General features: G+C 39.4%; 1 protein-coding gene across 3 annotated transcripts in view; it reads right to left on the bottom strand.

Moving 5' to 3' along the window:
* Positions 1 to 255: 255 nt before the first annotated feature.
* Positions 256 to 12911, bottom strand: part of LOC121955120 (chitinase-like protein PB1E7.04c) — a 28586-nt gene continuing 15930 nt past the window's right edge. The window contains exons 25-36 of one of the 3 annotated variants that reach the window (XM_042502929.1): positions 12612 to 12680; positions 11496 to 11903; positions 6975 to 7081; positions 6822 to 6880; positions 6598 to 6737; positions 5604 to 5819; positions 4443 to 4652; positions 4211 to 4363; positions 3945 to 4123; positions 1996 to 2163; positions 473 to 1873; positions 256 to 365 (exon numbers count right to left, since the gene is read on the bottom strand). In XM_042502929.1, coding sequence (XP_042358863.1) covers positions 315 to 365; positions 473 to 1873; positions 1996 to 2163; positions 3945 to 4123; positions 4211 to 4363; positions 4443 to 4652; positions 5604 to 5819; positions 6598 to 6737; positions 6822 to 6880; positions 6975 to 7081; positions 11496 to 11903; positions 12612 to 12680 — 3161 coding nt within the window. In that variant the 3' untranslated portion in view covers positions 256 to 314. Of the gene's footprint in view, positions 366 to 472; positions 1874 to 1995; positions 2164 to 3944; positions 4124 to 4210; positions 4364 to 4442; positions 4653 to 5603; positions 5820 to 6597; positions 6738 to 6821; positions 6881 to 6974; positions 7082 to 11495; positions 11904 to 12609; positions 12681 to 12911 lie in introns of all 3 variants that reach the window. The other 2 variants (XM_042502928.1, XM_042502926.1) reach the window with 2 other exon arrangements.

Genomic DNA, 12911 nt, shown 5'->3' with positions numbered 1-12911 from the left:
CATAAGGATAATGTTGCTTCATCCCACCACAAGTTGACATCACAGTTACAGCTGATACAGAAGGATATTTTAAATGTCATAGGTAGACACGGAAGGTCCTAACAGAGCAACACCATGTGACAAGATCAGAGTAAGAACGTGTTGGGTTATTAAGTTGCAGTAGTGTAGTTTTACCACTATGGTATCGATATTTTATTTTAAATAAGAGATTTGAATACTTCCTGCACCAAAACTTAGAGTCCTTTCTAGCTTTTTATAGCTCTCCCAAAAGGAAAGAGGTGTATGGCCCAAAATGGCAAACTATTTATTCGAAGTCAACATACCTTTGAATCAAATAGTGTCCCAAACACTAAAATGAAGAAACCCTGAGGAAAAAAAGATGACATGAACATTTCTTTATCACTGAAGGAAATGGCACGAAGAGTTTTGTTACATGCCATGTTAGCAACCACCTTTCAGTGGATGCAAATACCTGTAGTGAATTGAAGAATGCAAATGCAATGTGGATTCCCCCATCTGTTGGTGATATCATGGTTCCAACTCCCAAAGACCAGGTCAGTCCAAATAAAGGAGTCAAAATGACCACACACCTAAAGATGACCACCATGGTGTGCTTTTCATCTGTTTGGGCAGTGTCTCCCACACCTCTTCTCAGCATTTTGAACAAGACCACAATTACAATTATAATGTTGATGAAAACTATAGTTAACGCAGGTATCACCATAGCCAGCAGGGCCTTTGTCTCAACCCAGTTGAGCCAACAAGCCTGGTCCTTCCTGATGTATCCATTTTGTGGTGCAGTGACAGCAACAGTAACAACAGCTATAATCAGAGGGCATCCATAGCCTAATAAAAAGCCAATTGCCAACATGACTGACTTGGACATGTGGGAGAAGATCATGACTGTTCGGTAAAAGAGCAGAAGGCCTGACACAAGCATCCAAAAGAACAGTGCAAGGTAGAAAAAGTGCATAAAAAATGTTGCTGTGCTGCATGGTCCAACTGGAACTCCAAACTCCTCTCCTGGGTTTTCCGCAGGGTTATCAGCAATAGAGGCGCCGATGATGAAACAGATGTCTGCTATCAGCAGGGACAGGGCAGTGTTAATGATGGAAACATGGCGCATAAAGGCAGTGCTGTTTCTGGTAATGGCTTTCCAAACGTATCCTTCAATAATGAGACATATTACTAAACTTGCCAGAGATATCCCAACTCCTACATAAGTGATTATATCCAAGGCTATTTTCAGTTCTGCAGGGATGTCTGTTGCCATCAGTACTGAGAAAGAGGTGAGATGGTTGCAGCTGCAGGTTACTGTGTTGTTTATGTCGGAAACAAACGAACAACCCTCATCATCCCAAGCACCCAGATTATCAAAGATTGTGAAGTTCCAGAAGACACACTGTGGGTGCAGTGACAAAGACTGGTTTATCTTGTTGTAGCTTAAAGTAACATTCTCAATTGTTCCATTTATCTGGACTAGCACCACAGCAGCATTGATGGCATTATCGCTGACGGTGTCATTGCTTGTGGCGTTGAAGAGGCTGATATCAAAGCTGGAATTCCGTGCTGGCATAACATTATAAAAGGTGGAAAGGATGATGGTGGTGATAGAGACATTGAAAAGGTTGGTATTTGGAATGTCAATGATGATGCTGTTGTTCAGATCTGCCCTGAAGGAGTTGTTGAATGTGGTTCTGTTGAGAAGGATCCGTTCAGTTGCAAACACAAAGTCCCCAACCAGCCCTTCGGAGAGGGACTCCAGTGAAGCCAGTAATTCTGAGCTTGCATTGCGAGTTTCATTGGAATTAAGAACTTCCCAGGACTCTCTTGAATCATCACCAATGATGGCATTAACTGTTTCAAGCACATTCTGCAGACAAAGAGACATTTCATTGTAATGAAACAACCTAATCAAAAAGTCAAAAAATAAATTTGTTGACATAACACACATAACCTTTACTGAAAGGCTACAAAAGCGAAGCTTTAACCTACCTCAATGACAGGTTGAGTGACTTCATCGGTGGAAACAGTTGCAATATTTTGTACGATATCAACAATAGCCGATATGGTTGCAGATGAATTTGCAACTTCTGTTTGCTTGTCTTTGACAGCGGTACTTAGAGTCACCACAAAGACTGGTACTTCCTCCACAACCAAATCCTAAAACAATAAAACATTAACAATACATGAAAAGTATGTTACCAGTTTGAGACTTCAAAGTGTTCTTGACAAATGCAGAGATATTTCTTTCTGCCCGCCAGAAACTGGTACAGACAATAGCTGTGCCCCTTTAAGCCACAACAGTGCATGGCAGGCTAAACAAATTTGCTGTTGGCAGGAATGTTCCAGTTCTGTAGGTCCTTTAAGAAAATACCCAGGAATGAGTCATAAACCCACAAATTAGCTATCATTTCAGCATCTCTGGTTCTCTGGTTTCAAAGTCTAAATGGGTTTTCTGAATGGTTGGAAAGATAAAGATAAAAGATAAAGATAAATGTTATTGTCTGTCCCAATCAGTGACAGAAATTCTCCTTTGACAAGGCTCCAACAATAAATACAACACATTATTAACACACTTAAGGCACATTCAAACTCAGGGTTGTTATTGCAGAGGGAATAAAAGATTTTTTTGTAGATGTTTTTGCGGGCCAGTGAGACTTTGTAGCGTCTACGTGATGGCAGTAAATGGAAGGAGTGATGGAGGGGGTGAGAGGGGTACTCTGTGATCAGGGTGGCTTTCCTGATCAGAGAGCGGTTATACAGTTCAGAGAGAGGAGTTTGTGGTGAACCAATGATTTTGCTGGCCTGATTAGCGATACGGCAGTTTAGTTTTGTGTTTAGGGGAGAGGGAGCTGTACCAGGATCAAATGTTTAAAGTGAGGATGGATTCAATGACTGAAATGTAAACCAGGGTTAAAATGTCTCTGCTGACATTAAATGTCCTCAGTTTTCTCAGCAGGTGGAGGTGCTGTTGTGCTTTTTTATACACAGAGTCAGCATGATGTGAAAAGGACAGGCTGGTGTCCATCTCTGTTCCCAGATATCTAAAAACCTCCACCTGCTTAACAGACTGTTAAGCTCAGGAGAGTTGTTCTCAAAGGCTTGGGCCAGGTTGTCGACTGCCTGCTGATACCGTGTTAGTACATTGTTATCAGGCAAGTGAAACCTGAAATAAGGTCTGTGGAAGAGACTTTCACATTTTGTTCTATGACATAAAATACCTTAGTAAATATCCCCCTGTGAAGCTTTGTCACCCAGCTTATTATCTGCCATTGTCCAAAATCAAATGTTAAAAACCAGCTTTTTGGAACCATTGGCATCAGCCCACAGAAAAATTTAATTCTCAGGGCACTCGATACTGGGTATACACGTTACCGTACTAATTTAATTTTATGTAAAATAACATGTAGCCTGCTTAATCTGGCACACCTTATGTTTCACAAGGTTTTATATCCAAATACTGAGGGTCCTGGTTCAAAACTAATAGGCTGACAAACTTAAATTATTGATGTAATATAAATAAGTTTAACTGGGAGTCTGTGACTTGTAATATAGTAATTGATGCGTTGTGATAGAATAGAAGACAAATCCCTCTGATGGAATTGTTGAACTACAAAAACACTGTACAAAGTCCTGTTGCAGAGTGGCGGTCCTTCCCTCACAAATGGTATCAACTCAAAAATTGATGCAACAACATATGAGAAATAAATAAACACGGGAATGGCCATCATATACTTCCATCATAATGTTCTACGCTCCTACAAACCCAAACTTTTAAACTTTGAATAGGTGCCTAACCAAAACACAATGTTAGTTACAGATGTATGATAAGAAAAGCTTGACAATCAGAGCTGAGTAAAAGTAGCAGTATTTGATGACTTCATAATGAGAAGTTGAGTATACTACTTGGGATGATTTGTTATCCCCAGCAGATCACCTACCTCTGAATCAATTAGTAATTCCTTGATTTGCGTTACGATGCATGTGTCCTCCAAAAATTTCCACTCTCCTGTTTCCAGACAGATCGCTGTCTTGCTGCCCTCGTGATCTTTGTCACATCCTATGCTTGATATGTCGCCCACTTGTCCAGCCCCATATTGAGGATCTTCACATGTAAAATCTGTAAGTGTTATACAGTATATCAGTTAGTTTTACGCAAACAGATGGTACAAACAGAAAAAGAACACAATTCAAAGATTGCTCTTACCGTCTATGAAAATTTTCATTGTTGTTGTCATGCTGTAGCCTTCTGGATCATCTACTTTACAAGTAAACTGTATTGACTGCGATTGGCAGATCTGCAGCTCATAGTCATGCGTTATGCAGTATGTTTCTCCATCGTTAGTAGTGACCGTGGAATCTGTGAACATTAAACAGTGTTGTTAGCTGTGTCCAGCTCTTCAGTGTGGTCAGACTGAGGAGTATTCAACGTCACTTACCTAAGGATGAATCAGCTGAGCCTAAAAACCACTTGACCGTATAGGGGGACTGTACGCAGCACTGAAGCGGCTGTCTCTGTCCCTCTGTCCCGTCGCATTTAACATTTACTCTGCTCCGTAGTCGTACAACGGGAGCTGCTTGGATTCCTTTTACATCTCCTTTTTGGTTGAAATTTATGACCCCACCCGTCAAAGTACATTCATACTGTCCTGTGATTGAGAGAAAGAATTATTAATGACCTCACTGGTATCCTGTAAAATTCTAAAGGCTGAGGTGGCAGTATTTCACTACAGCTGTGACTGAATATTTTGATAGTGATGCACTGACAATATTTATGTATGTGTTTCTGCCTTCAGTCCAACATTCAATGTGTGATGCAATTAGAGTGATATTGGGCCTCATGCAAGAGATGATATACAAAAAAAAGTTTTCTTATTTTCATTCCCACTGATTTATTTTTTTTTACTCTTTTTGATCCCTATAACACTCATCACTGCACTAATTCATCTACAAAGCACTTACGGGGATGCTACCATCTTATATTTCCTCCATGTTAGTCTGGTCCTCCGGAGCACAGGACATGCGGTCTAATGACTGGCTTACACTCCAGGTGCCCAGAGTTCATTCTGAGCTTGAAAGATCTGCTTTCTGCTTCTTTGCACTATTCGCTTGGAACTCACTACAATGCATTTTTAAAAATCCATTAACTGGTTTCTTATGGTCATTTTAGATCTTTAATTGTAAAGCTTTTTACTTCTGATTGCACCTGTTTTAACTGATTTTGAACATTTTTAACATTACTGATTGATTGTATGTCTATTTTATCTTTTTTTTTTGTTATTCTTGTATGTCATTATTTTTTTTCTGCTTGACATCATTGTAAATGAGGGCTATCCCTCAATAATTTTCAAGTCTGAATAAAAAAAAAATTGAATTGAATTGAATTGACATATGATATGATATGATACGATTCGATACGATATAATATGCAGGCAGAAAAATTCATTTTTATAATAATAAATCTGATCTCATTTCACAGTATCAGGGTATATAGAACTCATCTTTAAATGGGGTATACCTGGATAGCTGTTCAGTTTGTATAGTGATTTAATGGTTACTGATATCTTATTAGTTAACAAATTCAGCAGTCTCTGACTTACCCATATCAGCAAGGATGACATTCTTTACTGTAATGGTAGAAATCAGGCTAGAAGTAGTTACTTCAAATCTTCCATTCTCTTTAATTTCCCTCCCTTTAAATTTCCACACAGATCCACTAACATCTCCCACATTGATGTTTGGAGGAGGAGGCCCACATGTCAGCTCCATGCTGTTTCCAGTATAAGTGAGGCTTGGTGAGGTAAATGGATTTGGACCTTTGGAGAAAGTCAAAGAGAGCAGTCTGGAATTGAGCCAAGTTAAACAAAATGTAAATAATTACTCCATAGACACTTTTAGGGCCAATGTCACAGTGACATCACAATAACAGCTGGAGGCAAAACAAAGGAGGAGGTAAACATGAATCATCACCACAGGTTTGTAGGCTACATAGGAGTCTTAAAAGGTCATCTTGGACGTCAGATTAGAGGGAATATGGACTCAAAATCAGAATTTTATTGCATACCAGCCACCACTGCCTGTCATTGAAATCAAATACATCTGTGTTTAAATGCCATAAGACAAAGACTTGACAGAGGCGATTTCCTCCATTTTGTTTTGCCAGCAAAGCTAACGTCAGCTCATGTGCTAAAAACTTACAGAGCGTTAGAGAGAAATCCAGTAGTCCTCTTGATACCTCCCCAATTTTTTGATTAGGTGGACATAATAACCCCCACACACACATAAAGTGATTCATCCCTACAACAGTAAATTCTATTGACCTTTCCTGATATGAGAGATGCGCTGCACACGCGAGCATTTTTGATACCTGTATCTGTCCTCTGTTCTTGCTGTTAGCTGGACAAAACTTCCCACCATACGACACAAAACTCATTCATTAAATTGTGGTATTTCAAGTCCTGTACATGGCTGTTTAAGACATAGTTATAGGTATCTAAGGAGTTATACCCCCTCACATGTGCTGCCACAATGAAAAGTCTTTTATGCATGGTCCAGTCATACACAGGGTTTTGACCTTGTCTTGCTTGAACTTACTGGTGTATGATGCAGTAATGGGGCTAATGACAGTGGCAATAAGCTGCAGTGATTCCTGGACGTTCAGATTTGCTTGGACCACTTCATCTGCATCAACTTGTGTTGTCTCAACAACAAAGTCTGTGATTACGCTTCCTTCTCTGTCAGAACAAACAAAAGCCAATTGGTGTAAAACATGTACACATTGCTGCCTTCAAATGTTTTTAATGCCAGAATTATCTTACCTGAATCTGCTCACAGAAGCACTGATAAATCCTGTCATTTCTTTATACTGCTCATTTAACTATGGGGCAGAAATGGTTAATAATATCAACACTGAAACATGGAGAACTGAAAGTACAACCTCAAACTTGATACAGTATTATCAGTGCACTTACCAATAAATTAATCCTTTGTTCAAGAGCCTTGAACATTGGACTTGATGCATTATTTAACTCTGCTGTGTATTCCTTGTCTAACTCCACTGACATATCCACACTGAATCCTGTTTAAAAGAGAAGAAAGACATGAGCAAAGCAATGGATGAACAATTTCCAGACAAAAAGATCAGGTAGATAGGAGACAACATAAAACACTAATAAGAAGATAATATTAAATTCTGGCTTGCATGACAAAAGAGACTAAGATGGCCTTATCAGTTGCTCAACATTTAAAAGAAATTGGTGTATAAAACAAGTGATGGTAAAACATGGTGTCCTGTTGCCATTCTCTATGCTGACTATCTAAATTTGAAAAGTGTTTCTTTTGGCACTTTCTCTTCCCTTGAATATGTTGCTGTTGTCTGTAAATCTGTTTGCCCTACATTACTACTTACACTATATGACTCCCCTAAACTTAAACATGGCTTCTTAGAGGACTTAGGTGAGCTTCTATCTAAAGTTTCAATTGAATTCGACTGCATTGTCATCTCAGGTGACTTCAACATCCACACTTATAACCCAAATATAGTAGATACAAAAAAAGCTTACTGATCTGTTGGACTCACTAGAAATCTCACAATATGTCAAGTACACTTCCTGCTTCGCTACAGTGCAGACGCTCTTCTTGTTTGCTCTCTACTTAGCTGTTATTTTTTCCTATTTTTTTCTGTTTTCACACATTCAAGGAGGTTTCCTACAATGGGGACTACATGTGACACTCCCAATAACATCCAATGGTAAGACAGCTAAGTCTACCTCAAATATTTTAAATCTGGATGACACAGTGTCTTTCCCAAAACTTGTTAGAACAGGACCCGAACAGACTGATATCACTGCTGCCTGGCATACACTTGGTGCTAAGCCAAAACAGCATCGCCAGGCATACAGCTAAGAAACAAATATCAACCACTGTCTGAACTAACTGTGAGCGAGCCAGAGAGCAATTTTATAAATGGGAAGCAGGTAATTAAAAACGATCAGATTCACAAGAGGAAACGTGAAATTTGTTGAAGTTATCGTATTGATAACGTTAACCTCTTTCCAGAATGGGTGGAGCTCTTCAATCGTATGGGTCCCTACCTGAATGGACATGGACTGATGCAACTGACAGACAATCTTCTGCATTGTCTGAGGAACCAAAAACATACTGGGCCTCCTCTCCATCAACCAAAGTCTCCCCTGCAGAGGGAGAGCCAGCCCCAGGATGACAACACTGACACTGCTCCACCTGCCTTCCCTGTGGATTTTCCTTCATCCCCAACCCCACCTCCACCCCAGCCCTGGACCTCATCATCACCCCGACCCCTGCTTCGGACCCCATCACCACCCCCACCCCAGCCCCGGATCCTCCCACCTGTATCCTCACTCTCCTCTGCTTCCCTGATACCCTTTCCCTACCCTGTCTCACTTCTCAGGTTCACAAGCCACATGGAGGACTTGGCAAAGTCTGGGATTAAAATGATCCCACTCACCCCCAGTATGGCCAGATCTCAGGCACTACCATCATCCAAACAACACCCACAAATTTTTCCAGGAGTGCCGGAAAGCAGAACGAAAATGGCGTATGTCAAAACTTCACGTTCATTTTGAAATCTATAAAGAAAACTTATGCATTAATAATTTGACCTTGAGAAGTGCAAGGCAGTCATTTTTCTCTGAGATCATTAACAGAAACAGTTCAAGAGAAGCAGTTCAAAGCATCAGACTTGCATTTAACTCTTCAATGGCAAAGAACAATGTGCCATCACTGCAGGCTTCCCAAGTTAACTTACTAAGTATGGAGCAATTTAAGGCCATCAGTGACAAATCACTGGAAGAAATTATCTCAAGTCTCAGGTCCTCCACCTGCTGCCTTGATGTTTTACCCACTAACTTCCTTAAAACTGTTCTGAGCAGTCTGGTAAAACAACTCACTCTTATAATTTAATCTGTCTCTCCAATCAGGCACTTTTCCAAATGATTTGAAAACTGCAGTCATCAAGCCTGGCAATGCCACTGTACTGAACAACTATCAGCCGATTTCAAACTTGCCATTTTTCAGCAAAGCTATTGAAAAAGTTGTCCACCAGCTACTTAGCAACTTTTTAAAACTAAACAATTGCTATAATAACAATCAGTCAGGTTTTCGGTCCCATTACAGCACTGAGACTGCACTCATAAAAGTAATAATCTGCCTTAACACCGATTCCGACAAAGTCTCTATTTTAGTGCTACTGGATGTAAGTGCTGCCTTTGATACAGTGGACCACACCATATTATTAGAAAGATCAGAAAACTGGATCGGATTCTCCGGCACTGTCCTTAAATGGTTAAAGTCATATCTTCTTGACAGGAAGTACTACTCAATTGGAAACTGTAAGTCAGAGAAGATGACTATGACATGTGGGGTCCCACAGGGGTCCATTTTGGGACCCTTCTTGTTTAATCTCTATATGCTTCCATTAGGCCAGGTTATGCAAAATAACAAAGTAGCCTACCACAATTATGCAGATGACACACAGATATACATATCACTTTCACCAGGTGATTATGAACCTGTAGAACGTCTCACTGTATTGAGCAAATAAATGATTGGATGCATCAAAATTTTCTCCAACTCAATAGAGATAAGACCGACATCATTGTCTTTGAGCAAAAGAAAGAAAGGCAGAGTGTCCGCTCTCACCTTGAATCCCTCTCTCTCATAACTCAGAGTCAAGCATTAAACCTCGGGGTTATCCTGGAATCTGATTTAAATTTCCACAGTCACATCAAATCATTAAATTTATCTGCCTACTATCATTTAAAAAACATTGCCAGAGTCAGAGCAATAATGTCACAGCATCACCTTGAAAGGCTCACCCACACCTTTATTTTCAATAGGTTAGATTACTGCAACGGTCTGCTTGCAGGCCTTTCAAAACAAACTAGTCGGCAACTTCAGTTTAATCAGAATGCTACTGTGAGAGTCCTGACAAAAACTAGGAAATATGACCACAACTACTCCAGTTCCTTACACTGGCTACCAGAGAATTGATTTTAAAAGCTTGTTGCTTGTCTACAAATCAATCTGTGGCTCAGCGCCAAAATATATCTCTGACATGCTTGTGTGATATAAACCTTCAAGGACCCTCAGAACATCAGGGGCCGGCCTACTGAGCGTCCCAAGAGTCAGAACTAAACATGGTGAAGCAGCATTTTTTTATCATGCAGCACAAACCTGGAAAAAACCTCCCAGATGAGGTTCGACAAGCCCAGACTCTGATCACTTTTAAGGCAAAGCTAAATTCCTTTTTCACACTGCCTGCTCCACCTGCTGACTACCAACTTATTTTTTAAAATCATTTAAATCAGTCTTTTTTATCTTTGCACTTGTCTGCATTTTTTTAACCATTAAGTAATTGATTTCAACTTGTGTATCTTATCTCTTTCTCTTTTATTGTAAATCTGTATCTTTTATCATGTTTTTATATTTCATTACTCTGTAAAGCACTTTGAATTGCCTTGTATATGAAATGTGCTTTACAAATAAAGCTGCCTTGCCTTGCCACATTACAGGACCCACTCACAAAAAAGGCCACATCCTTGAGCTGGTTAATTCAAAGGTTTTAAATATTGCATTTGCATCCATTTTAGACATTGCAATCTCGGACCATTTCTGTATATATATTTGTATATATTTGTATATCTGTATATATATTATGACCTGGCTCCCTCAGAATGGCAATGCAGTCAGAACCATCAATAAGCACAAACCAAATGTCTTGAATTTGCCAACTTCTTCTAAGACAAGGTTTCCGATGTTAGAATAAAAAAAAAAAACAATTTCACAAAATAATGGACCTGGCCTGTCTCTGCCTCTACATCGTTAGAGCACTGTGGAGACAATGCTTAATTTTCACCTATTAGCTCTTCTGATCTTGAAGAAGTGATACAGCAGCTAAAGTCTTCCATTTGCTTACTTGACCCAAATCCAAGAACATTTTTTAAAAATGTATGCCAGTGTATGTCGCATGACGTGTTGAAGATTGTAAACAGTTCTCTACAAAAAAACACAAACAGAAAAAAAAGCCCTTGATGGTATGTAGTTCTTGAGGGAGCTCCCTTCCTCTTAACAGTAAGTCCCAGATCTGTTTGTCCAAAAAAACACTTCCACTTTAAGATTTCCAAAGTAGACAAAGTAGATTTCCAAATTTTAACTACTGACAGAAGAAACCAATGCTCTCTGCTGAGGCCATAAATAAGGCAATGTTCTTTTGCTTTTATTTTTTCTTAATCGTAACTGAGATGTCATTGACTCTTCCTTGAACCAATAAAGCAATTTCTAACATTTCTAACATATCAAACAATGTTTGAATTTGAAAACTCGACCCTCAGTCCAACGGCACCAAATGACACAACTGAAGAAAATTTGATATAAGGTAATGAATGGTGTATCACTTGTGATTGTAAAGCAATATATAGTGCCTCCTTACCCTGTTTTCTTCAATAAAACCATACCTGTAACAGGTGTAGTAGTGGTTGTTATGGTTGTTGGAGGGGTATCAGGAGCCTTTGTTGAGGTGGTGGTGGTGGAGATAGTGGTAGTAGCTCTGGTAGTGGCCCTCGTGGGAATAGCTGTAGGAACCCTGGTAGTGGTCCTGGTGGGGACAGTCGTAGTAGCTCTGGTAGTGGCCCTCGTGGGAATAGTCGTAGGAACCCTGGTAGTGGTCCTGGTGGGGACAGTCGTAGTAGCTCTGGTAGTGGCCCTCGTGGGAATAGTCGTAGGAACCCTGGTAGTGGTCCTTGTGGGGATAGCAGTAGAAGTCTTGGTGCTGGTTGCTGTTGTGAGGGATGTGGTTGTAGCCAGGTTAGAGGTAACCTCTGGTGTTGGGCCAACTGTGCCATTTGGGCTGGTGACACTAGTAGCTGAAAATGAAGCAGTTTAAACATAAGTGTAATACCCTCAAATTTCCTAAAATGTAGCAGAATAAACAAAAGTACAATTACTAAAAACTTCTTCGGTTGTCGAGTGCACAAAATTTATAGTGTAATAGTTCATAGCAGTGACTTTTGTTACTACATACATATTTTTGCATAACCTTAATTTTAACCAAAACTATAGTTTAAGCTGTAAGAATTGTAAGAGAGTTGGTGTAGTGTAGTGCTCTGAAGTGTTGTAGCAACAGGTGTTGAGTCTGCAAATTTCATTTTATGATTTTTCAAGCCAAAGTCATTTACTGTAATATGTCACTTAATTTAACACAAACATATTTTGCCTGCTTTATATATATATATATATATATATGTGTGTGTGTGTGTGTGTGTGTGTGTGTGTGTGTGTGTGTGTGTGTGTGCACACACACACACACACACACATATATGTACAGTATATATACATAGATATAGATGTAGGTAGTTAGATGTAGATAGATAGATAAACATTGACTTGTTGAAACTGCTGTAGTAGACACATCTGGTGTAGCAAAAGGTGTTGAATCTGAACATTTTATACATATAGTTAAGTGAAAATGTATAAAGCATAACAAAAAAAATCATCAAGTAAATATGAACTATTGAAAACTGTCAGACAAATGTTGGAAAGTGTCAGCTTATCTGTCACATCTGTAAACTCACTGTTAGCTGCAGTTGTTGAAGGTGTGGCTGTTGTAGTGCTCAGATATGTTGTGGCAACAGGTGTTGAATCTGCAACCACAATATAACAAACCATTAAGTTACTGCTGGCGCTAAAAACCAACACTATTCAAGCAAAATGACTGACTATAACATTTTACTGCATATTTACTGGTTTAATTCAACTATGAAATTGTTATAAGATGGACAGCCTTTGTATCAAGACTTGCTATGTGTTGTGTCATTTCTCATTATGTTTTATTACTGACAATTAAGAAAGAACTTCAAATACACATCAATTAA

The sequence above is a fragment of the Plectropomus leopardus genome, chromosome 16 (assembly GCF_008729295.1).
Source record: "Plectropomus leopardus isolate mb chromosome 16, YSFRI_Pleo_2.0, whole genome shotgun sequence".
Taxonomy (NCBI): domain Eukaryota; kingdom Metazoa; phylum Chordata; class Actinopteri; order Perciformes; family Serranidae; genus Plectropomus; species Plectropomus leopardus.
Note: the sequence above shows the minus strand (reverse complement) of the source record. Positions and strands in the feature narration are given on the sequence as shown.